This window comes from Acyrthosiphon pisum, chromosome A1, assembly GCF_005508785.2.
Source record: "Acyrthosiphon pisum isolate AL4f chromosome A1, pea_aphid_22Mar2018_4r6ur, whole genome shotgun sequence".
In the NCBI taxonomy this organism is placed as follows: Eukaryota; Metazoa; Arthropoda; class Insecta; order Hemiptera; family Aphididae; genus Acyrthosiphon; species Acyrthosiphon pisum.
This window is the reverse complement of record NC_042494.1, coordinates 105,513,363-105,540,948: the sequence shown is the minus strand read 5'-3', so window position 1 is coordinate 105,540,948 and position 27,586 is coordinate 105,513,363. Positions and strand designations below refer to the sequence as shown.

Here is a 27,586-nt window from a genome sequence, read left to right as displayed (position 1 = left end):
TATATTAGTCGTCTTCAATCGGTGGATAGTGAACCAAAATTGAGTCACGTGAACTTCAGAATTGAGCTGTGAATTGTCAGTCGCCTCATATTTTAAATAATACAATTGTGTTTGATGCCATAAAGTAAGCATATTAACCGCATTGCTATGCAGTTGCAGGTGTCGAGTGTACTACGTATTTGAGTAGGTCACACTGTAGTGGATTCGTTAACATTAAATTCAATGATAAATCATTGTGTACGATAAAAAAAAACGATTCTAACCATTGACTATAATATGGTGGAAGCCACGGTTAGCAAAGAATTATTTTAATAATAAATAATAATATTAAAAATTCATTATTTTTATTTCTCCCGATTATTTTAAAAAGTACTTGAAAATTTATTACAGAACAAACTAGATATAATTTTTTACCAAAAAAAAAATCCTCAACAATTATGATTAGAGTAGTTTTTACAAGAAAAATGTATTATAATAGAAACATTTAAAAAAAAAAAATCACAAATCATTGTAAATATATACGTGAAGATAATAATATGAACAATGAACATGGTATATTTTAATATTTATGTACCTAATAATATTATTACTAGGCTTAGGGTCTTGTAGCATTTGCATCCTTTTTTTAATTATTGTTAAATATAGCAGAGTGTGAAATAAATTCATTTCTCGGTGCCACGATATCAGATCTAAAATTTGAATGTGCATATTTTTGCAAATTTGATAGATTTTGCAGGAAAGTGCATATTTTAAAATTGTTATGCTTATTTTGCATATTTTGGCAAATTTTTTTTAAATTATAGATAGTTAACACGTTGACTGCTGCATGAGTTGAACCGAAATATGATAGATCAAAAAAAAAATATATTAATACTTCCAATAATATGCTATCTGGAAACTACCATTCATATCTCGTTGTAACTTTTGTGTAGATAATTATTAATCCTATAAAACCGTATCGACCGTATCGCCCGCTCGATAGACTGATAGCCGATAATAGTTATTATTTCAGTTTAGTCGATTATTATCCGTCGTTGTTTTCGCCTCTCGTGTGCTTTTCACTGTAGTGTAGATTTTTATACGCAATAAGTTCGTAAATAAATGTAAATAAACCTAAAGTAACTGTTAAAATGCCGAAAGTACAAAAATCAAAGTTACAAAGTTATGTTTTAGAATTTAAAGATACATTTTCGTCTGACGGTAGTGTTTTGTTTTGTAAATTTTGCGAAATAAAAGTTGGGAGTGACAAACGTTTCAATGTTATCCAGTATCTAAGGACTGACAAGCATAATAGAGCAGTTAAACGGGAAGAAAATAAAATAAATAAGGTAAACCAGCAGTTTGTTTTAAAAACCAACCTAGGCAAAAAGAATAATTTCAACAAAGATTTGTGCAAGGCTTTGCTTTCGTCAAATATTCCCCTAAATAAATTATCAAACAACGAATTTAAATGGTTTTTAGAAAAATACACGAATGAAGATATACCTAGTGAAACAACACTTCGTAAAGGTTACGTTGACGATATTTACCAAGAGACTATTTTAAAAATTAGGGCGATTGTAAACGGAAAACGAATCTGGGTTTCAATTGATGAAACTACGGACGTCACTGGGCGTTTTGTAGCAAATGTTATTATCGGAACATTAGAAATTGATAACGCCGGTCAAATATTTTTATTGCATTCCGAGGAACTTGACAAAACCAACCATTCAACAATATTCAAATTATTTGATAAAGCTATGGGGATATTGTGGCCTGAAGGAGTCGAACATGACAATGTTTTATTGTTTGTAAGCGATGCAGCCCCTTATATGATTAAGGCGGGTAAAGCTATACAAACACTTTATTCAAAAGTTATTCATATTACTTGCCTTGCACATGCATTTCACAGGCTCGCTGAAAAAGTTCGTGACGAATTTTCGGAAGTAGATAAGGTAGTATCTTCAGTGAAAAAAGTATTTCGAAAATCTCCCTTACGTATAAAAACATTTTTAAATATGACAAAAAACGAGATTCCTTTACCACCTGAACCTATACTAACAAGATGGGGAACTTGGATAAATGCTACCATATACTATTGCGAACATTTAGAGAACATTCAAACAGTTATAAAAACATTTGACAGCGATGATGCCGTTTCAATTAAGACAGTCAAAAAGTATTTGGAAAAGAATAACCTACAGTGTAACTTGGCATTTATTAAATCGAATTTCGGATTTTTACCCAAATCTATAACATTTTTGGAAAAGAAAGGCATACAATTATCCTATTCTTTAAAAACGGTTGAAGATGCGAAAAATAAAATTGTTGACTTAAAATGTACAAAAGGAAAGCAGTCGTAAAGAAGTTAAATGACGTTTTAGAAAAATATCCTGGTTACAAAGCTTTATTAAAAATTTCAAAAATCTTAGGCGGCGAAGTTGAAAATATGGAAGGATTGCCTGAAGACTTGACAAGTAATGATCTGGTTTATTTTATGTATGCTCCAATGTCGTCTGTAGATGTAGAAAGAAGTTTTTCTGTGTATAAGAATTTACTGTCAAGTAATCGTCGTAGATTCACGTTTGAAAACATCAGAAAATATCTAATTGTGCAGTGTAATTTTAAAGGTAAAGATATTAATAAAATAATAAGAATTAAATCATTTAAATATTTAAACATTATTTTATTTTTATTTTAGGACCAGAAGACACGGAAGACACGGACAATTTATAATACAATTATATAATTTTAAATTCAAATAATAACATTCTGATATATAATATAAATTCTAATAAAATAAATATTTAATTTTACCACATATTTGTTATACCTAATTTTTTTGGGGGCCATATCTTAGTACATATACGGTTATTTTTAGGTGCATATTTTAGGACATATTTGGCCATTTTTTGGTGCATATTTGCATGCATATTCGGGTATTTTTTAGAGCTACAAGTCCCTAAGCCTAATTATTACATTTACTTTGTTAAAAATGAAGGTAAACTTTTTCTAGTTATTCGTGTATTTCTATAGAGTTTATAAGTATATAATATAATGCAAATTGATAATGATGGATAAGGAACTAAAGAATAAGAGGCAAGTATATATTTCCATGTTAAGATTTAACATATGACAATAACAAGATGACATTAACAAGATTTTTGTACACCAAAACAAACATTGCAAAAATGCAAAATATTATCAAAAAAATTATACCTACTAATTATAAAAATAATTATTTGTTAAGTTAAAGTTTGTGTGGATTCCCCCTAATAATATTGTTCACACCGGGTTACACGAAACATAGTTGTGGCACTGGATAGATTATCATACTAATATTATACGGTGTTAAGTTTGATATCAAAAAAACTAAATTGTACTATACTTACTTAATTATATATTTATATAAACATAGGAATTGTGGTATAGATTAGGAATAACACGCTTTTTAAATAATTAAATTGTATTTATTGTTTTATTTTTGAAAATTAGGGTACGCACTACGCACTGACACTACCGGTAAGATTTTCAACTACCAATAGATTAAGCCATGACAATAAAAAAAATTAAATAAAGACTAAACAATCGTTAATTGCATAGTAAAATATATATAGAACGGGATATAAAAGTGATTAAATTCCAAAAATTAAACTATTTTATACCTATAATATACTGAAACCAGTGGCGTACGCAGGGGCAGGGTTCTAGGGTTCTGACCCCCCCTAAAATGTCTTCCTTTTACAAAAATTTATTATTTACTACCATTAAAATACTCAGAGTCGATAATTTGTTGGTCATTTTTAATAGATATAAAATAAAATGTTAAATATGACAAAGACTTCGTTCATAGTTTCAGTTTTTTTTTTTGCTGATTTAGAACGTCTGCCGTAATCGTCGTATATGGCGTATCATCATGTACCATCCATCGATTATTACCACGTTTAGGCTCTATAAAGATGACTAGGTGTCCAGGTGTTACACTTGAGTGTTCTAATTGTAAACTAAATTTGAGATGAACTATATAATTTGTCATAACTAATTATATAAAATCTGTTTAGAAAAAAATAATGTAAATTATTTACTCACGTAAAACCCTAACCGAACTAAAATCCTGTGTACGCTACTGACTGAAACTCACTTGGTAATTTAAAATGGTTATTGCCGCATTGGATTTTAAAATAAAAATTACACACAGTTAATACTTATATAGTTATATACTATTATACGTATTACAATTACATAAAGGTACAAAATAACTGATCAACTTATAGAATACATGTATAATACAAGTATAAGTATTCCAAACTTTCAAAGCGTCAAAATATGTTAGGTATGTACAAAACGGCTGTTTATATTTTATAACTTTCCGAGTGTGGGTAAAGAAGTAGTCGATCTCATGGCGGCCAAAACCTGTCTATAATAAAAATTATTATAGTCTCCACTCTGTAGTAAAGATAACTAAAGCTTCACGCAATATTAATCTTGTTCTTGTCAATATTATTGTTGAATCTACCTGTTTCCGCATTTTATCGACTTTATGACTCGTTGAATGTGTAAGCTTACTGTTAAAGTACCTAATATAGTATTATATATACATATAATGTATAAAGGTATAATTTATTAGGTAATGTATCTATAATATATATTATATATATATATCATTTTAAGTGTGTAAATTATTGTAAGACACTAAAACCTTATTTATGTTTTGTTAAAGAATATACTTTTGGGAACATTGATCGAGTATTAAATTAAATGATGATAATTATTATTGTTGTTTTTTCAAAAAAAAAATGTTATATGATATTAACAGAAATATTTAAATAATAATCGATCCATACAATATAATTGGTGAAATACGTTTTTTTAACAAACCTAATTCACTGATAAACAAATAATGGTACGTTGTTAAATATATTATATATTTAGTAATATTTAATCAATGGTATTAAGTAATGACGGATACCACAGTAAAATTGTTTAAATAATGTACTAAAACATATCTTAATTTTTAATTTTCATCTTCTATAAATGTTTACTAAAATGATAAAATGCCCTAATGGACAATAGTAGGTAAATTAAGCTCCTTAAATATATGTATAAAATTGCGCTACTTTATGGTGAGTGATGAAGACGAATCGTCCACCACAATAAATGTTTGAGTTACCTACTGGATGAGTTGATAGGCATGATACCATGGTAGCCGGTAGGCATAGAATCACGCATGGGTGATATATCTATAATATTATATTTGATCATAAAAAGTATACCAAATTTTAATCGGACGATCAGCATATAACAATAGTCAATAAGTATATTATAATAATATCAAATTTGCAGCACCCGGAGAATAGTATATTATATTTATGACGTAATAATAAATCATTCTAAAATAATATTATATTATATCATAATCTATATCTAATACTCGTATTACTCGCAACTCACCAATCGAAATGATGCATTGAAAATTTTAAACTTCCGCGGTGGTGTACCTTTCTTATAATATTTTGTATACACTATACAGTATAATACATACTTCTGTACCTACCGCACGTTTTAATGTTATTTATTATTTCGGTTGACCGGACGATCGCCACCTGTGTTTAGCTCTAATTTATACTTACACCGGAGTTACACCGTCCTGCAGTCGTATTATATAAAATAAGTAGGTATTAGTCGTATTACTTACGTGTTATCGATTTAATCGTATTCAGCTGACTATATATTTGTTCATTATACACGAACACATCACATAAGCAAACTGAAAGACATCGCGGAACAATGTTCGTTTATTGGACGGTTATCACTATGCTGTGTTTGGTGAGTACAAATATTAAATAAATAATAAATGTCCATTATTATGCCTATTAATATTATATGAAATTATAGCAGTTTCAATATCATTTTCTTTTTTTAGGCAAAATACTTTTCGATACTTGTTATAACTTATACCTAGGTAACCAATGTTACCAAAAAATTATTTTTATAATATAATATTACAATATTTTTAAACAATATTCGTGTTTTTTTTTTGTGATTCCCGAATTCCCGATATTTTGAAAAGTATTAAAAATATTATATTACTTTGACCCCCCCCCCTGAAAAAAATACAAACTAAATCCAATTTGCTACCAGAATCACCAACGAAGTTGAAAATCAAATAATTGTTTCTTCAATGAAAAGTGTCCACAAAAAAAAGTGGGTGTCGCCCTGCTGTACAATAAGTTGCAAGTGGGTCACTGTAATAGATGTTAAATTTGAATTCAATAATGTAATATCATTGTACTTATATACGAAAACAAATCTTAGCGAAGACGGTCAGTCAGCCTGTGATATTACTGCTATAAGTATATCTGATATTATTGTGAATATTAACTGCCATTGTTACAATATATTAGGAACTTGTATTAAATTGTCAAGCTTTTTAATCAAACGAGTAAAATTTTATTCACAACAATTGAAAAAAATTCGAAACGGCAAATGTTCGTACTCCGTAAACAGCTCAAAACAAGTCAAAATATTTTGAAAATCTTATCGCGTATACTGTATAACAAATAATAATATATAGATTCAGTGAAAATTGGATGTGTCTACGGTCATTTGTTTTCGAATTACACAAAAAACCAAAATTGATTTTGTCGAAAACCGATTTTGCGTAAAAATTCCGGGTTTTCTTTAATTTTTTTTTTTTTTTCCTGGCACTTTTGGAAACTACTGGAAAATGTTGACCGTGGCACCAACTGCATTCACTTTTCCGTTGAACAAGAAACTGAAGTGGAAAATCTTATCGTCGACACAGACACTTATATAAAAAAAATAAAAAAACACACATTCAAAATCAATACATTCATCGCTCTGCTTAGAATCTAAAACATGCATCATTGTAAAATAGCTTTACTCAGAATTTAAAATAATACATTTTTGACTCAGATATATAGCTTTAATAATATTATGTACTAATGTATTGTATATTTTACTCTATTATATTGTATATACGCCTATGAGCGTTAAACATTTTATTTTATAATTATTAACAAAAAAAGTGAAACAATTTTTCACTGTTAAAAACATTGGATTGTATTGTATTAGTTTTATTATTGCAGTATTGTAGGTACAATTATTGTACGTTTGTAAGTTATAGCTGACATACCCAAGTTTATGATATTATACATTTATACCATTATATCACACGCATAAATTGTTTAAAGACTTTATTTATTCAGGTTCAGATAATGTATTAATGTCGGTAAATTGTTTTTATTTCAAGCACCTATAAAGCAATCAATAGTTCAACAATCGTTATTATTACATATTATCTATTATCCATATACCTACTTCAAGATTATTAGGATATAATTTTATTGTGTTAGTAAGTAAGATCCACAGCCCATGTCAAATTGAACACCAGTTTAAAAATAATTGAGTTAATCTTATGAGCCGGATTTTTTTCCCTGTGTATGTCTAACGAGCCTAAATGTAAATGGTATAACAGTGGTGTATAATATGATAAATGTGGTTCTTTATAGATAACATGCAATTATGAGAAAAAAATCCAAAATAGATATTTTGAATAGCCTCTAGGATTTGTATATGACCTATTTGGTGCGGAGACCAAAGGGGTCGAGTTATAGTTTAGACATGACCTAATTAGTGAGCAATATAAAGATCTTAATGCAGTAAGGTTAATAAAACTATTACAGTGACATATAAAAATTACATTTATTGTATCTGAACAATAGTGGACGTCGTTAAACACAAGTCACCAATACTTTGACATTTCAGATGTAATTATTGAAGTAAATAACATATTTTTCCCACACTAAAATAAATATTTAGACCTTATTTTATAAAAAATTACTTATTATCTTTAATATATAACATATTAAGGCGTTTGGGTACCGACCGTAATTAAGGAGTTGAAGGTAGGCAATTTATGGTTTTTCTGGTACCCAATAGCCTTAAGTATATTCATCTAATCAAAAAACCTAGTTATTTGGAAAAAGCAGATTTTAATATTTTATTGACATAAAGCGGTCTCGGGGGGGAAGTGTGGAATGGCAGTCTTCCCACCATAGGTGACTTTTATAACTTTACTGATTTAACTTTCCTGTTCTGGTTTTTTCCTGGACTATAGATTTGAGACGTATCGTAATAGCGTTAATGTTTTCAGAGTCCGCTGCAGCAGCGGCGTTGGAACGGAGTTTCATCGTTGATGTATCCGCACGACTACGGTCCGACGCTGTTCACGGACGCCAATAACATGATGTTCGACTTCATAGTGGTGGGCGGCGGTAGTGCAGGTGCCACGGTCGCGGCCCGCCTCAGCGAGATACCCGAATGGAATGTGCTGCTGCTTGAGGCGGGTGGTGACCCACTGGCCAACACGGAAACGCCTCTCAGGTTCAGCGATTTTTTAACGAGCGAGGTCGACTGGACGTTTATCACCGAACCCGAACCGCACCTGTTCGGGGGCTTGGAACGCGGCCGGTGCCAGTTGTCTAGGGGCCTGATGCTGGGTGGATCATCGTCCATGAACGCCATGATGTACTTGCGGGGCACCAAGCGTGACTTTGACGAATGGGAGCGGCTGGGCAATACGGGCTGGGGGTTCGGTGACGTGTTGCCGTACTTCATCAAGTCGGAGAATTTCACGGGTAGTGTTGGTCGGCGGGACGCAGTTTCACACGGTCGCGGCGGCCCGCTTACGGTCAGTCCGCTGGTTTCCATCGACCCGGCGTATTCGGCAGTCACCGACGGCAACCGGCTGCTCCGATTGGCAGAGTTGGATGACATAAACCGGTTCGCACCCCCCGCAATTGGGTACGGCCCGATGGACTTCACGGTACGAGACGGTCTCCGGTGCAGCACGCTCAAGGCGTTCCTGTTGCCGGCCAGTGGACGGCCAAATCTGTTCGTGGCGAAAAATGTCAGGGTGACCCAGGTGATGATGCAGCGAATCTCGGCACCCGGTGGTGAAAACTGCACAAGGGCGGTGGGCGTGAAGTACGTCACACCGTCGGGGCGAGCGAAGCACGTGTACGCATCCCGGGAAGTGATACTTTCCGCGGGCGTGATTATGAGCCCTCAGATTCTCATGGTGTCGGGCGTGGGACCCGCGGAACACTTGCGCCAACATGGAATCCACGTAATCAGTGACTTACCGGTAGGCTACAACTACCAGGACCACGTTTCGTTCGCTGGACTTGTGTTCAGTGACCGGAAGAACCGATCCCGGGCCGACATATCTCGCGAGAGCACCGACCTGGTCCGGGCCACGTTGGACTTGGTGTCTGCAGGTGTAGGAACATTGGGCCTGACAAACCTCGTGAGCTTTGTCGACACCGCGGCAAAAGGACGCGCTGACATACAGGTCGTATACCTCAGATTCGCGTACAACAGCACGAGAAACACACCGAACAAACGGAGCAGGATGTCAAATATGTTCGGGTACTCAGATCGAGTAGCAAGGCTGTACGATGATCTGAACATTCTAAGTGACTCTGTGTTAGCGATACCGATCAACGTCGATGGCCGGAGCACCGGACGTGTGGTTCTGCGGTCTGGTGACCCGATGGCGCGTCCGAAAATCTACACCAATTACTTGTCACACGATGATGAGATCGAGACGCTGCTGCGTGGAATCGATTTTGTTGTGGAACTGTCAAAAACCAAACCGATGGTGGATGCGGGACTAGTTCTGGAACCGGTCGCGTTTCCAGACTGCATGGCTCACGCCTGGGGAACGAGGGACTATTGGGTGTGCGCAATCCGCAACGTCGGCACATCGTTCTATCACCCGGTCGGCACATGCCGAATGGGCCCTGCCCGCGATCACCGGTCGGTAGTTGACACCATGCTAAACGTGAAGGGCGTACGCGGTCTCCGGGTGATTGACAGCTCAATAATGCCCAAAGTCGTTTCGGTAAACACGAATGCCGCAACCATAATGATCGCCGAAAAGGGATCGGACATAATAAAAAAATGTTACGGTAAACTCGTGTAATATGTAATATTATAATATGATGTAGAATATTACGTGTACAGACGTCGTCTGCTGTGGACTTTTTGGACTAAATAATATTAGGACATAATAGTACTATACTATGATAAATTGTTGTTTCATTATTTATATTAAACCAGAGTCAACAGGCCACAAAGCCCAAACCATAGTTGTAGGTACTGTGAGTACGACAAGGTATATTCAATTAATGCTGATTGTATTGGGATTAATTTACAATTTTCAAGTTACATTTACATAGATTAATAGGTTAGGTTAATATATTAGGTACCATATGCTAAAAGAAAAGTGGCTGAACAAGTTTGAACCCGCTCGACACGTATTTTAAGAGAAACCTGTTAGTGTTATAAGAGCATTGAAGCTTGCAGGTGGCAGTCGCTATATGCTAATGAAAGTTTTGTCGAGTAGACAATTCCTAGATCTATTTTGTAGAGGGCGTTATATTATACGGAGGGGTGACTGTCTTCTTAGTGTATTATTTTAATTTGAATTAAACACTATCTATACTGGTTTTATTGTTAACTTATTTGCATTCTTGTAAAGTATTCGAATAAAAGTATTTGAATACTTTTATTTGTATTTTTTATTCATTAAAAAAATACTTTTTCCGATCCGGAAAAATAGTTTTAAATTTGTGATTAGATATATTATAAATAATGAACATTAATTTTATTCTTTGAACGAAATATAATATTGGCCCATGATATGATTATTTTTATAAACACCAATGTGTTGTATCCCGTATATGGCCCGTATCAGCCATATCATATATGTGGTCAAAATTTACAAATAACTTATGATTACGATGTATTTTTAATTATTAATTAATAAATATTAATTACCAACCATTCAAAAACTGACAAAAACTAGTTATGGAAAAAAGTATTCTATAATAGTATTCGAATATAAAATAAAAGTATTCTTTACAAGACTATACTTATTTGAGAACAGTACCTATAAATTATATTATTATGTTATTATCAAATTTTATAGTTTTAAATTAATATCGATAACGAATAAGTGTACCTATATACAATTTTATATTCAAAATAAAAATTAATACTTACAATATTTTCCCTTAGTCGACTATCTGCAGCAGAAGTGAGACTACCGAGAGTTCGTGATCAATAAAATACATAGGCATAGTGAATTATCGTTTTGCCTTTTTTTTTGGTCACAACCAAATTGCAAGTCTTGCATATGACGTAGGGGTTGTGGGTTTTTTAAGAACTCGCTGCTACTACAATCGCTGGCGTCGGTCATATATACTATAGAGTAAGCTTTATAGATGCTCTCCATCGGCAACAAACAATAAAATATGTAATTATGTATAATAATATTATATCGGGTCGCTCAGACGCGTTCTATAATATTATATATAAACATAATATATAATAGGCGTTTGCGCGTGTGCCGACTTACCGATCCATGTAGGAATGCGTCTAGACCTTGACTGTAATTTGTGTGTGTGTGTGTCTGAGTGACTGAGTGTATAATCTCGTCTGTTTTAAGTATATAAATACGTACTTATATAAAAAATACTCTGTCTACGACGAGTAAATATAGAATCCACATGCGTAATTTAACATAATATCATCTAGGCCTATCGCGTCTCCGACGAGTGCATTTCGTAATTATTATTATTTATGTTATTGGGCTACTGCACATTATTGCGGGCGTATCGTACCTATATAAGTATGTTTTGATTAAGGTATACTCTCCACTTCCTTGGAAATCTACAGAATAGTAATCGTTTAATACGTTTAAAGTTTATACAATAGGTACCTATACTAAACAGTAGACAACTTAGCCGTGTAACATTTTGAATTTCTTGTATGTATAATGTATATAATATGTTTCAACTAAACTGTCTAAACTTTTAATTATCTGCAACTCACTATATGTATGTAGACAATGATTATATCAATAATGGCTGTATAAAAAAGTATTTGGGGTTCCAACAATTCGTTTGCTAATCAATTGAATACAGTTTACCCTTTACCAAATGTTTATTGTATAATTTTAACCATAAAGTAGGTACTATTACCACGGGCACAACTGAAAATTTTAGCAGTGCCAGAGTGTCTATAAGATTTATGTTCCGGTACACCTAGACATTTATTAATTTTGAGATATAACTGTGCATGGGTAGTTTATAATTATCTCTATATAGGTACCTAATGCAAGAATGCCCTATTAAATATAATTTTTCATCTGCCACCAAAAATATGTACCAGTATAGCATATTTAGATTTGTACAGCTAATATTATGAAAGCAGTGAAATTGCAGTAATAATACAAATTTTGAAATGTATAAAACCAGAATTCAATACCATTATATTTAAGCAGGGATCGAAACCGTTTCAAATTTTAACGGTTACGGTTTTAGTTCTTGAGAACGGTTTTCTAAATTTTCTGGTTTTGGTTTAGGTTTTAAGACCGGTTTTTTAAATTTTTTGGTTTTGGTTTCGGTTTTAAAAAAGGTTTTTCAAATATTTTATCGGTTTAAAGAACGGTTTTAGAAAATTTTCGGTTTTGGTTTTTGGAACGGTTTTTAAAAATTTCCATTTTATTTTCCTGTCTAATTACTGTAGATTCGATTTTTATTATCTATTAACTATTATAAGGGCCGAGTCTAAAGCTCTGAAATATGGCTACTTTGTATAATTAGTGTACAATATACGATATAACAAATAAACGTTCAGCAGAACTAATTTCGTGTTATTAACTTGAATATTTTGTACCTAATTTAGGTGCCTCATGCCTACTTTTGCATTCGACATAATATTATGTTACCATATTATGGTTGAGATCATTATTCGATTACATTAATATTTAATTGTATATTACAATAACATCACACTATATTATTTGTATTTTCAATTTTCAATCATAAGTTTAGTAATAATATATATTATATTAATATTTCGTAATACTCAGTAACTGCATTGGGATTTTTATCAATAAATCCAAACATAATAATTTCTTCGTATAAAAATAGTAGAATTACAAATAATATAATTAACTTTTTGGAATTCAAAGAAACCGACATTAGTTTTAAATTTTAATCCGTTTTTCAAGAACAGTACAAGAGCGGTTTTTCAATTCTATGGTTTCGGTTTGGGTTTTGAAAACGGTTTTTTAAGGTCTTAGGTTTCGGTTACGGTTTTTTAACCGGTGTTTCAAAGCTTTTGGTTCCGGTTCCAGTTCCGGTGTTCAGAAATGAGAAAACCGTGGTTTTAACCGGTTTTTTGGAAAACCGATTAAACCGGTTTCGATCCCTGTATTTAAGTATAATATACTGTTATTAAAAACAATAAGTACGTACCTGATACCTATAATAGTATAAGGCAGTTTAACATTCGCTAAAAAATTGTAAAACGCCATCATAGTTATAAAATATATAACACAATAACATTTCGAACATGTCACTGCCAGATGTTATCCTTAAGATAAACCTAACTTAGAATTTATCAAATACACTGGGCTTAAATTAATATACTTGTTTACTTACTAGTTACTATATTATACCACGGAATCAAACTTCAAATTTTGGTCAAAACTTTGGCGAGAACATATTTTTTAAACTATTACATTAAAATATATTGATTAATCAAGCCCTTAGCTATATTTTAAGATATACCTCTCTTGTTTATTAATTAATTTATAATAAGCCGTACTTAAGTCTTTAACTGTGTACCATACCTACAATATTTAATAAGAAGTTTATATTGTAATATGATGTACCTATATGACTTGACATATTATAATTTATGATTTATATTTTATTATAATTTTTAAAACTATTTGAGTATTTATTATATATTGTATATGACTTATTTAGTCTATGTAGGTGTACATTTTTTGTCTAACTGTTACCCCTTTTTTCATTTTTAGATCCACTCCGTGTAATTTATAAATTAATTAATTTACATAAATAACATCAATACAAAACTATTATAAACACACACATACAATATAGTACGTATCTATATATATAAAAATGAATGTATGTGTGTCAGTGTGTGTGTCCATGTTACCATGGCAACCAATTATATATTATTTTGAAATTTCCGATGGAATGTTTTGTATATAAATGGTTGCCATGGTGATATGTAAAACATATTCATATAGAATTGGCAATTTTAATGGGAAACGAAGTGAACGGGATTAGATATTTTTATATACATAGATAGATTATATCTCTGAGCAGAAGATAGGCTAATTTAAAAAGGGAGAGGACCAACCCCGGGAGGTGCTCAAATAGGAATTTTGAGATTTCCGATAGAAATTTTTGTTTATAAACGGTTGCCATGGGTTATGAAGCTATTATAATAATTATTATTGCTTGCCTTAAAAATGGCTCATTTATCGACTGCAGACAATATTAATAAACTAATTTATAGTAAGGTATATTGTGTGAGTATAAGGTACGACCTTTACGAATTATAATATTTATTTACTAATGCCATATGCCATATGAATACAAAAATGGTAATGATGAATACAATTTGGATTACATAATTAAGAATAAACAATAATAATAATTATAATACTATATAAATAGGTATAGATCTCATATAAATTAATAACTATATGGTGGTCAATACTGCATATTATAATAATATAATATATAATTTACTCTTAATATATTAATGTTACTAAGACTATACCAATACTAAGACCCATCGATTTTCTGCACACAATCATGGACGTAAATAGGGTCCTCAAATTCATAGGGCTTGAGCCCAAAAGGTTTCAAGAACAAAAAGAGACTTATCTTCCACCCACTACTTACAAACAATTGTATTTGATCTATATAATACAATTCAAAACTATCACAAATTAAATGTAAATTAATGTATATAAGTATATTTAATGTAATTAATTAATGTCTAGTCCAAAGATATGTATTTTTAATAAATATTTTGTACAAAATGTATATGTCACATTTCTTTTAATTATATAATACAAATATATAACGAATTGTAACCATTTAGATACACAACATTTTTTTTTTCTTTCGTAAGCTGAAAAAAATTACGTGTGAAATATTCATTAGCTATCCTTAGGCTATGGCCTAAGGAGTTTAAAAATTAATCAATCTAATAACTTTTACATAACAATTGATATAATGTTTATTTAAAACGGTCCAGTCGTTTTTTGAGGCTATATAGTGCTATAACCCAATTTTTCCCGTGACAAAATTAAAAAATACAAAATTTAGATTGTATAAGAGTAGGTACCTATATTGGTTTTGGTGTATCTACCTACCTCAGTTTACAGGCAAATTTGCGTCGCTTTGTGAACTAACTCGACTAATATGGACAATTAATTTGTGGTGGATTGTATAATATAGCACTTGGTAATAATAGCTGGTATAAATCGAACGTGGTTCAAACTTCTCTTTAAACTTTCCTAATATCTCCAAGAACAATTTGAAATTTTCGCAAAATCGGTTTAGTATTTTTTGAGTAGACATAGGTCTACTATATATATAATAGCTACAAATATACATTCAACTCTCATATTTGTTTTAAGATATAATTTTTTTATTGGAAACCGCCATAACGTGACGATCTGATGGATGCTTTTACATATAATCTAGTAATCTACCATAATAAAGATTACCTTTATATTAAATATCTTAAGGAGGGCTTCAGATGGTTTAGGAAGGGCTAAGCCCTCCTAAGCCCCCCTCCCTATTTACGTCTATGCACACAATGTATCTGTATAGTTTTTAATTGTCGCTTAATCGCCAGCAGTGAACTTCTATCGTAAGCATGATTTTTCCCGTTTCATCATTGAAAATCCCACTAAAAAATGTATACCTAATTTATAAACGGTGTATAAATATTTAATGTACAATACAACTATGATACAAGTTAATAGTTACGACACATTATGTCTAGCGTGTTGTTTTTATTAATACAAATTGTTGATATCGATGCAGCCTAGCCAAACAGGGGCAGTTCTCAACAAGTCCCAAGAGTGATGGGTGAAAATATTTTACATAATATATTGATAAACATATTTATCTCGATTTTTTTTCATCTATTGATAGGTACATGACCATTCGTTTAATGTTTTGCACACTTTATAATGGTTTTTATTTATTATTAATGTTATATGTTTTGATGGCTATGATGACTATTAGAGTTACTAGAAATTTACGAAATTCAAACAGGCCAAGAAGGGGTGGATCCACCCGTTTACTACCACCCATTGAACTCTTCCATAAAACCGTCGTCCGTCATTGAGCTCAGTGGATTATTATTGGTACGCCTTTACACATATTATAGTATACTCACGCAGTTACCTACGCGTATGATAGTATAATAATATATATTATACTTATTTATTTATTTACGACAAGAAAATATTATAATATCATTAGGTATATATTTATAATATGATCTTTATGAAGCCACTCCCTCCCCCTCCCCCCCACCCCGAAAGATCGGCTTAGGTTTACCGAAAAGGGTTAGGTGTTCGTCGATTCCGTCGGGTTTGACATTTGGCATTGCCCCGTCGTCGTGGCCGTATAGTTGCAGTTGTAGTCGCCGCCTCCGGTTGTTGTGTGGTGATTTAAATTTAGAACGTGTGTAGGCCTTGGTAGCGGCGGCGGCAACGTCGGCGTTGTCGTCGTCGTCGTGGCGAACGAACCTACACTCGGAAGCTGGGAATGAATGCTCTTAATGGGCCTAATACCGGACGACTTTGCGAATTTCAGACGCACCACGTGTGTGTGACCATTATATTCCTTCCGCCGGAATGTGGACATAAATTTATAATTAAAAACGTGCACGTTTCCTGTTAATGTTTGTATGTGCGAGTACGGGGTAACCACTTTTTTTTTTGGGGGGGGGGAGAGTCTGCGAAACGTGGACCAATATAATCGCAACAAATGAAAATACTATAAAACAAATCGATATAATATTATATTATTATGCGTACATGTACGGGAAATAATGGTACGAGTGATGTATTTGTAACTGCGATATACTTGATAAATCTCGTTTACATTATTTATAATAAATAATTACATCTACCATGTACGTTTTGTATAACCATATGGTTACGATATCGTGATCTTTAATACTTAGACTATAAATCTTACTAGCCCTGATCTATATAATATTATAATAATATATCATGATATTATCATTTATTCTCTATATATAATGTTTAGAATCAAAAATAAGATGAAACCTAGGCAGTAGGCAACCGCAATAGTGTAATCTTCTTGATAATAATAATTCGTAGAATATTACACGTAACAGTTGAGTGGCGTTTAATGTATTGATGAGAACCTACTTATAACAAGTTATGATTTATTCAAGCCTGGGTGGATTATACTCAAGTAAGTAGTAGATATATATTATATTAGTAGCATACTTGGTAAAATATGTACCTTCCAAAGCCCGAAGCAGCAGTATAAGTAAATCTATACTGGAAAATTAAACGATTTAAACATCAACCTTAGTAAGTATTTGTGATAATGTAGGAATCTACCTTAAGTCCATATCGTGTGAATATTATTGGAATTGATAGTCTGTAAGTCGCATAAATATTATAACAACGTGAATAGTCTCAAGATGGGGTTTAATTAAAATTTCCAACGCACCGTAAAAGTCTCAAACGTAATTTTTTTTATGTTATTGTAACTCGTTGTTCCCGATAATATATGAACGCATATTTATACTCGGAATTCATATTAATAAAAATCTGCAAGACAACTGGGCGTTTTTGCTAATCATATAATATTATTTATCAAGAACGATAGTCGCGCGTCGGCCGGATACAAGGAAGAAAATCGGTCGCGTGCCTAAAATATATTATACTAACTGATCGAATTTCCACTCAGAATTTTCCATCCACCGGTGACACGATCGGCGTCGGACATCGATCCACTGTGACACGAGAACTATATACCATTGTTGATCGCCACACACGAAAACCGCGAAAACCGTCGGTCTATTTATTTATTTTATTATAAGAAACACATCCCAAGTATTTACGTTGGCAAGCCCGCGAGCGCCCGAACGCGGCGGCCGCAGCCGGCGGGTGGAACATATTTTAAATAGCTCAGCGGCCGTGTGTACGCCGCGGCCGCGCGCGTGTCAGTGTGTGACTACGCGTAAACACGTGCGCTAGTGTCCGTGTGCGTGTGCTGTGTTCGCGACTGTATAATATTATAATATTATCATAATGCGTGTGCGTGTGCGAAAGACCCACGCGACAGCCGCGTAATACATATCGGGGCCGATATACAGAACGGCGGTTGTGGTTCATCGCGCAGCCATCGGGTTCGATGCGGCGGCGGCCGTCATGGGCGGCGGCGGAACGGCGACGCTGGCCCTGGTCCTGGTGACGGCGGCCGCGGCCGTGGTGATGGTGGCTGGCGGCGTCCGTCCCGAAGTGCTCGGCTACACCGAGACGGTGTGGCTAGACCGGCAGGGACCGCTCAAAGGCCTCATAACCACTGTCGGTGGAGGGGCCGAGCAGCGACTGGACAGGGTCGAAGTGTACTTGGGTGTGCCGTACGCCGCGTCCCAAGAGAGGTTCATGCCACCAGGCGAGTCACCTACGTGGTGCCCGAAGGCGGACGACGGGTCGTTCGATAGGAGCCACTGCCGGCCGCTACGGGCTGAGTATCTGAAACCGGTGTGCCCGCAGCGGCCGCCCGATCTTCTGGTGGCTAACAAGCGGCTGTCGGCCGTTCGGCAGAACTACCTGAAGCGGCTGACGTCATACCTGGGCAACCAGAGCGAGGACTGTCTGTACCTGAACATATACGCCCCGCACGGTAAGTCGTCAACAGTTTAGATAATCAGTTTCAGCCTGGCCGGCGTTCATTTGGGATAATTAGGACTTAAACGTAAAAGCATAGCCGTGATTCGCAAACGTGATTGAATGTGATTATAAATTGTTTTCATTTCTATAATATAGGATTAAAGTAATGAATTCATTTTTAATTTAACTATTGAATATTTTAATAATTGTATACAAATATACTGTATAACAGATACTATATAACGATAGATGGGTTAGATTTCAAAATTCAATTGTATAACAATTATAAAATTAAATAATATTAACACGTTCAACTATGCAAGTGCCACACTATCATCAGATTACTATCAATGTACCTATATCTAAAAATTTAAATGTTTATTACTTTTCATGTGGGTATTGTTTAATGCAATTCATCAATTTTGATGCAAAATAATGACATTTCATTCTTTTGTTAAAATATTATATCATGATCATCTTCAAGAAAATTAATAAATATTCTGCATTAAAGGTCAATTTGGTTTTAATCAATCTTTCTTTTCAGAAGTCAACCGTAAATGTGATAAATCACATGCGTAAGACGGATATAAGCGTAACATCAATGCTTATAATATGTTTTATGATACAAGTGAGACCTATTGTCTGTTCTTACTTTTTATAATTTATGTATAAGCAATTATTCTATAATTTTCAAATTATAAAATAATCTTTAATAATAACATTATGAATAACGCCGTGTACTTATTTATTCGCTGAGCACTGAGCAGGTTAGGTCGTCAGGATGTATATGATTAGGAAAATATTTGTATACGTAAAATATTTATTTCAAATCCAATAAGCATTTTAATAATTAAATTTGTTCAAAAAATAACTATTTGTTTATAAATGAGAATATTTGTATACATATTCAAAATTACCATACTTCAAAGGACTCTTCACGCTAATTATATTTTCTACGGTTCGATTAGCTTTACCTAATTTTTAATTTATGTTTCAAACTCGACATGTTAAAATTGAGTAGATTTGGGTTAAAAATCATTAATCGGTAAATCAGTTAATTTCTTAAAATACACTTTAAATAAATTTTGATCTCGTTAACTCAATTTTTAATTATTTTAGAGTGAAGCATGAAAACGTCGAGTATAACGTATGTAAGCACACTATTGCACACGCTATACGCGTATGTATATTTATAAAACGATGATAAAATAACACTGACAAGATGCGTTGTTTTTGGGGCTGATGGAACCTCACCACACGATGTTTGCTTCCGGTTTCTTATTACTTTTAAGGTAACAAGGCGCAAGTGCAGTGTATGCCTAGAAAGCGACATTTTCAATACCGAAACGTTTAAACGCGAAGTAACGACGCGTTAAAAATAACTATAGCTATGCATTATACACGTCGAATACAAATATTTCTATCGATCACTTATACGTTAAAAATATCAAACATTATAATATTATGTACTTCTTTAATGGTAGTTATATCACTTAACACTCAAACAAATCCGACAAAAGTTAATTTCATGAGACATTATTTTTTTGAAAATCGTTATTTAAAGTTTTGACTATCATAATATAGTAATATTAAGTACATATTAAAATCTTAAATACCTCGAGAGCAAAGTCAGTACTTAGGCCTTAGAGGGGGAGGTGAGGTTGCAATTTTTTTAAAGGGTTTAGCAATATCAGGGGCATCAGCATTACTGTCCCTACTCCACAACTTACGAGCATCTACCTTTGTCATTACTCATTCGTTAATCTGCAAAAGTCATGTACATGATTTTTATCATATCACAATTTTGTGTAAGAATCAAGATCATTTTATCCATAAAATATAATTTAACTTTTGTTATCATGCTTGAAATATGAATAATAATGTCACGAAAAAGACAATATCATTTTATATAATCTATGATAAGTAATTATAGCTAACTCGTGTTAGTTATACTGTACAGCAGATGCAGTACCTACTGCTGTAGTGCTCTAAAATCAAAGCTATATATTTAAATTTATTACTAGTTATTAGTTATTTTACGTTTTAATCATTTTAAAAATTTAACTTTTGTTCTTAAATTAAATTAAAATACATATGTATCTCCCTATACCGAAGACCTAACTAAGTGAATTATTCTTAAAACTTATTTTCAGTTTTGTTGTGGTAATGCGGTTTACTGATCATAGTTATAGATTGTTGTTTTCACTGCTTCGAACTCTATAGTTACCTAATAAATTCTATAAAAATACTATAAAAACAATAACGTAAGTATTAAAATTCTGAGCAAAAGAATAATGAATAAGTCGAACAGTTTCCAGGAAATTGGCCATAGAATATAGAAATATTTTTAATAGTAACTAAGTTTGACAATTATTGTACGAAGAAGAAACTTAAAAGTTTATATGTGTAATATATGTAAATGTTGAGTGTTTTCAAGTCCTTTCAAACTTAATGTATTAAGAATTTGAATTATAGAGTTGCCATCTAAACTTTATAGCAAGAGTGTCAAAACTCATAATACGTTTCTGTTTGAGACTCTCAAGTATACAGGATGATTTTTTTATTACAGTAAACTCTCATTATCCCAAAAAGTATTAAAGTTTTAGGAAATATATAAATAAGAATCATTCATACATAGGTGATAGGTGTTATACCATAGTGTAGGTACAGTTATATTATTTAATATGTGTACTGCCTTAAACAGTTAATCAATTTATTCTAAAAATCCAAGATATGTGTTTATTATATGTTAAGTATATAATAATTATAAAATGAGGTCATTTGGTATAAGACGAAAACATATCATCACTATTGTACACATAACGACCGTGGATCGGTCAGTGTATTTTTAGTCGTATATGATTTATACCAGATAGAAATATAGAATAGCAGTATGTCATTCTAGGTCTTTGCTTCCGGTGAAAAAAATCTTTGTAGCATATTTTCGTTAAATGTGTTTTTGACGTAAAATAAACAGCGTATTCTTCTAAAACTACGTGGCTCAATGCAAGACATAATGTTTGGATGTCATTCAAATGTCGTGAACAAGTTAATTGAATATTTGTCATACACTGCACCAATTGTCGAAATTCTATTTTAATATTTTCAGCTTTCAAAGAGTCGGGAAAGATAGTTAAGATAGCAACGATATTTAATAACTTTAATTTGTAATAAATAATAATGTATAGGTATGACCTATAACCTATTCAAGGCCTCCACCTCTATCCAAACATGTTTTCAATATTTTAAAATAATGTTTAACACTATATTTATTAATCATAAATGGCTGTAATACAGTTTGTTTGTGTCATACATTTAACTAGATTTCATAGCGTAAATTCAATATTGTCTAAAAGTATAATATACATATTTGGAAACTTCTTCCACGAAAAAAATATCTATAGCTGTATATATCTCTATATAATCTTTTGTACCTATATAATACAATATCTTAAAACGGATTTTGATTCTGAAAATAATATTATACTTGGAGGGGGTTCAATTTTAAGTTTATTGTACGTAATTAATTTCCCTACAATTGGATTACAACAGACAAGAACGATAATAAACAAAGCCGTTAACAAATAATTATGTGTAACTCATCATTTAATATCCGTGTAGGTAGTAAATAATAATATATAATTCGGTTAATGCGAGAGAGTAATCGTAAAATATGCCAAGAATCGGAATTTGGTTTAGAATTTGTATACATTTTTCATGTAGTGAAAAAATGTTGTTTTCAAATATATATTTTTTTTCGACTGTTTACTGTCAAACCATATTATAAGATTTTTGGCATGTAATTGCGAAATGTAAATTATAGTTTTAGTATTCACTTTCGTTTTAAAATATTTTTATCGCCAACATACGACCTACTACAGTTCGTCTTAATGTCGTATATAGTGAGATCTAAGATTATGTAAATATTGGTTTAACGAGATGGCATATCAGCCGAGTGTAGTTCACGGACAAGGGATTCTGAAAAGCAGTAATAATAGGCAACGTCGAAAATTCTATACACCTATAATACAATACGTTTACAATAGACACAATAGTAATATTTAAATTATGTCGTCTTCTAAACGAATACACGCATTATATAGTTTGAAATGGAAAGACGCGTATTCATTTCTCGATGTGTGAAAAGAAAGACACCCTTTGGCACTGCATGGAATTGAATGCCGTCGTCGTAGTCGTCACGTGTCTACTTAGCTCATAACGACACCGGTAAACGACCTCACCAAAGCGCACGTGGTATCTTAAATATAAATTCGAATAATCGCATAAAAAAAGCTATTCTCTTCGTGTCGTTCCGGTCCTCCTTTCCGTACGTGTGTCGTCTTCCCATCGGCGCATAGACGACAGAGATAGACACGCGACGGTGTATACACCGTATATAGACAGAGAAAGAAAATTATGTACAGGCGGCTATACTGATGCTAGTCCAGTAATATATATATATGTGTAAACACGGCGTCACAGCACACACATATAAATCCTATGTCTTATGTGTAAAAATGTAATAAAAAGAACCCGGTAATTGCCTGGCGTGGACATGTTGGCCCGGGTCCAAAGTGAGAATGAATACACGTCCACAAGCACCCTATTACTATTTCAGTATATATTTTCAATATTGTATATAATTATTTTTAATACATACTTAACGTAGCCACTATACAACTGTAAAGATGAGGGTGAGTGAAGATTTAAATATGTTTCACTTACGGTGTTGGGAGGGGGTGTTGTGGTAAATGATTCGGAGAATACAAGAACAACTGACAATTTGGACAAGTTCATATCCTCGAATGTAGTGGAAGTGTAGCATATTATATTATAATATTTACCTTACAATAACTGCAGTATACTAGTAGATCAACAATTATCTTATTACTCAAGTATTATACTGTAATAGTTATTGCATATTTGCATGTTTGTATTTTCAGTAACTTTTTAAAGGGGTTAAAGTCGTGGTTACCATAGTCTCTTCGTATAGGAGGATGTCAGCTCACTATTTGTTTTCTCTCTCTGACCCGCGCGCAACATCGCAAATTTTACGTTCACAATAATGATGTTGTGAAGTTATGAGTAGGTATTTTAAATTTGTAAACTGTTTGTACATCTTAGAATACCTACTCATAACTCACTTTAAAATTAAAATCTAATAAAACACCTATGAGATGCCCTGGATAATAATATTACCTTTAAATTTTATAACTCTAATTTTATAAATTATTATGATTATAATTATTATTGTGAACGTAAAATGTACTATGATACGCGCGCGTCAGAGATAGAGAAAACAAATAGTGCGCTGACATCCTCCAAGGGGACGTTTTAGGTAGTTCACGCATGTTTTGTCATCGTCTTACTAACGAATAGCAATGTTGTGAACGGAGTTACATTTACGCGGTTGTATAAATTAAAAAAGGGGTGGTTAGTGGTTGGTACTTGGCAGGTCAGTGTCTGATATAAAACAATTAACTTTGAAATTATAACAGCTAACTAATTTTTCATGGTTTTTTTTATTAATCATTACTGGGTAAGTGGGTGGGTGGGTATTCAATAGTCATAAGAATTAAATTGAGTCACTCAGAGGTATTCAAACTGTACATTGCGGCTCCCAGAGGAGTTGAGAGAGTTGTCGAAAGGAGCCGCGTCAAAGTACCTCAAACCAAAATTAATGTAGGTCAAGTTAATTAATATGATTATTATTTATAATCATTAAAGTGATTATGGAAACGATAATGAAACACATTACCCGACTATTTTAAGGTGTATTACTAGGTAGTACTAAAGTTACTGATATTATCACCCATATTGGCTACAATATTGTATTCGTTTGTTTAATTCTTTCATAATAATTTGGGAGCTGTAAAAATATTGTGAACACACAAAGGAGCCGTGGGATAAAAAAGATTTAATACTTACCTCTGAAGTAACTGCAGACAAAAAATGATCACGCCACCACTCCTAACGAATAATATAACAAATGTTACGTTCAGTATAAGAATCCATTTTACTCGGTTGTTTAATATTACAGTGAAACAACAGGTTAATCTAAAAATGTGCATTCATGTGACGAGTGTGTTCAGGATTTCGAGCTATAGGACACAATAAGACTATTGCTCACACGTATAACTTTATACATATTGTATTACAATACAATTACATATAATATTTAAATTATACTAGTTGATCCCGTTAAATTTACTAACTCTATATGACTCAAACTTTGTTCAATTAGTTTTTAATTCGGTGTATGGTGTTCAAAATGTATCTTAACTTTTCTGTTGCCTGGAATAATAATTCTGATTCGCAGCAGTATATACCCCGTGCTGTTTGTACGTAACTTTATAATTTAAGTCTAAAGTATCAAAGTTATACCAAGTATGTCACTGAACTCCTAAACGGCTGGAATAATTGTGAATGCCGAGTCTGTCAACCAATATTTCCTCCTCGTCCACGAAGACGTGGGATTATTTTATGTACGTAACTTATATGTGAGTATAATATGCTCAATATTTACGTAATTGCGATACATATAATATCAAAATACAGCGTACAAAAAAATTAAATGCATGATTTAACGGCAACCAATAATAATTATTATTATAATAGTTTTTAAACCCATGGCAACCAATTATAAACAAAAATTTCCACCGTAAATTTCTAAATCTCCGTTTGAGCACATCCCCTGGTTGGACCTAGGGGGGTGATTTGTGAATCTAAACAATACGGGGCATCACCCGAACGCATACAAAAAAATACATCAAAATCGGTCCAGCCTTTTAGGAGGAGTTCGCTTACAAACACACGTACAGTAGAATTATATATATAAAGATATATTATTATACTGGTGTAATCGTATAAGTGTATGTAATATGTTGGTATAGACATTATACCGTGTATACTATATAGATACCGAATATCGTATGTGTATTTTTTATAACTTTTTAGACGGTCCCAGATGGTATACGTGGACCGAAACGGCTGCTACGTTGTCAAACGTAAGCCGCCATCACATAATATGACGTGTTTTGTCGTTCTGCGAAAAAAAAATGAATAATAATAATAAATAAAACAAAATATTATTTGTTAATCGGTACCTACGTGGCTACGCATAGTTCCGTTTCCTATACGTCCCTTGGATATTGACATATTGTCGTTAATTATATTATTAATCAGACAAAAGTTGTGTCTTACAATCTACGTGCCACCGACATATCTATCGTTTTACAGATCAATGCATAAATTATTTTATTCGTAACTTTATAAATATGAAAATATTATCATATACTATACCTTTCCAGAGCTGTTAACCTATATTTTTAAACATTTAAATATTAATACGCTAATATTGCCAATCTTGAGTCTAATAAATGGAAGAAAAATATTGTTTTTTCAATAATATCCCTCGACGTAATTTACGTATGTATAAAAAATATTTAGACAACAATTTACAGAAAAAATTAAAAACCTGAAGTAATTTACAGTGACCCGTACATAATTCATATTTTATTTAATTTTATTTAGTTAGATGATCAATAATCATAAAGGATAAAGCCACCTATATATTAATTTATCCTTCATCAAACTCCAGCCAAGTTTTTAATCACTTACAGTCACGCACTATTGTTGTGAACTCTTGAATTATTATTTATATTGTTACGGGTTATAAGTTTATTAACGTGATGGGTCCATGAATGATGAATCTGGTCATGATCTTACACATTTTATGCATTTATACACTTGTCATAATCTACAGGTAACAATAACAAATAAACATTTTTTTTTAAATCTCTAGGCCAAATTAAAATTTAATATTATAATAAAATAATACTAATTATAATAATATTATGGATCGAATCAGTGAATACAAGAAGCCACCCTGCCCAAACTTATGGCGTGAACTACAAAACAAGTCTCACTTAATATACATCATTCGGTCAATTCCAAATGGAAAGGGGTGAAATAAAAAATAGAAATTATTGCTACTAAGATCATAATCCTGATGACTTGATTAAAAAACCTTATAATTGGTATAATTCCTATTTACTACTTTAAATATCCCTCGTTACGTTTTAAAATACATAATATTATAAATATAAAAATTAATAATGTATTGCGAACAAAAAATATTAACAAATTAAATTTATTTGATATGGGTACTTAATCCAATATAGCAAAACTAAACAACAAAATCCATAGCTATTTTGCTAGAAGAATTTATGTTCTTTGTGTTGTTTATTTAAAAGGGCCAATCCAGTGAGTCTTTGTACTGTTTTTCTGCTTTTTAACCAAATTTTTAATCTAATAAATAATAACTAAAGCAACAATATAAATAATCAGAAACAATGTGTTAAATAACCAATTTACTGCTTAAACACCTGAATATAGGTAATTTCATAAAAAATTTGAATAATAGTATATTAATTATTCTAGAATTTCACATAGCTAAAAATAGAGTTGAGAAGCTGTGTTCTGAAATTGCTACACTAACAGGATGAGAGCAAACTGCAAAGTATAAAATAAATAAGATTTTCTAATAGAAGGGAAAAAAAATTTGCCATTAGTTACTCTGGTAGATGAGGTAAAAGGATCCATTAAATTGTCGCACGCTTATGGTTTCGAATAAAGAAATTATATCTTAAAACAAACATGAGAGTTATATGTATATGTGTAAGCTGTAGCTATTATATAGGTTCTCAAAAACTACTTGACCGATTTTGTGAAAATTTCAAATTGTTCTTGGAGATATTATGAAAGTTTAAAGAGTACTTTGAACCA

The 27,586-nt window shown here is 32.4% G+C and overlaps 3 protein-coding genes across 3 annotated transcripts in view; all 3 read left to right on the top strand.

Annotated features, from left to right (window-relative positions):
- The first annotated feature begins 627 nt into the window (after positions 1–627).
- LOC115033813 lies at positions 628–3,316 on the top strand. Its single transcript, XM_029487957.1, has 2 exons — positions 628–2,609; positions 2,681–3,316. The coding sequence occupies exon 1, from the start codon at positions 1,131–1,133 to the stop codon at positions 2,340–2,342; it is 1,212 nt and encodes a 403-aa protein (XP_029343817.1). The 5' UTR covers positions 628–1,130; the 3' UTR covers positions 2,343–2,609; positions 2,681–3,316.
- Positions 3,317–5,402: 2,086 nt separating this feature from the next.
- Positions 5,403–10,576, top strand: LOC100168904 (glucose dehydrogenase [FAD, quinone]-like). Its single transcript, XM_001943480.5, has 2 exons — positions 5,403–5,805; positions 8,156–10,576. Exons 1-2 carry the CDS (start codon positions 5,767–5,769, stop codon positions 9,986–9,988), a joined length of 1,872 nt encoding a protein of 623 aa, XP_001943515.2. The 5' UTR covers positions 5,403–5,766; the 3' UTR covers positions 9,989–10,576.
- Positions 10,577–18,105: 7,529 nt separating this feature from the next.
- The window catches only part of LOC100166818 (neuroligin-4, Y-linked), a 22,069-nt gene continuing 12,588 nt past the window's right edge, over positions 18,106–27,586 (top strand). The window contains exon 1 of the mRNA XM_001943534.5: positions 18,106–18,812. Coding sequence (XP_001943569.2) covers positions 18,335–18,812 — 478 coding nt within the window. The 5' untranslated portion in view covers positions 18,106–18,334. The remainder of the gene's footprint in view (positions 18,813–27,586) is intronic.

Coding starts and splice junctions, on each gene's coding strand:
- LOC115033813 (XM_029487957.1), top strand. CDS start 1,131: ATGCCGAAAGTACAAAAATCAAAGTTACAAAGTTATGTTTTAGAATTT.
- LOC100168904 (XM_001943480.5), top strand. CDS start 5,767: ATGTTCGTTTATTGGACGGTTATCACTATGCTGTGTTTG. Junction 5,806..8,155: donor TTATCACTATGCTGTGTTTG/GTGAGTACAAAT, acceptor TAATGTTTTCAG/AGTCCGCTGCAGCAGCGGCG.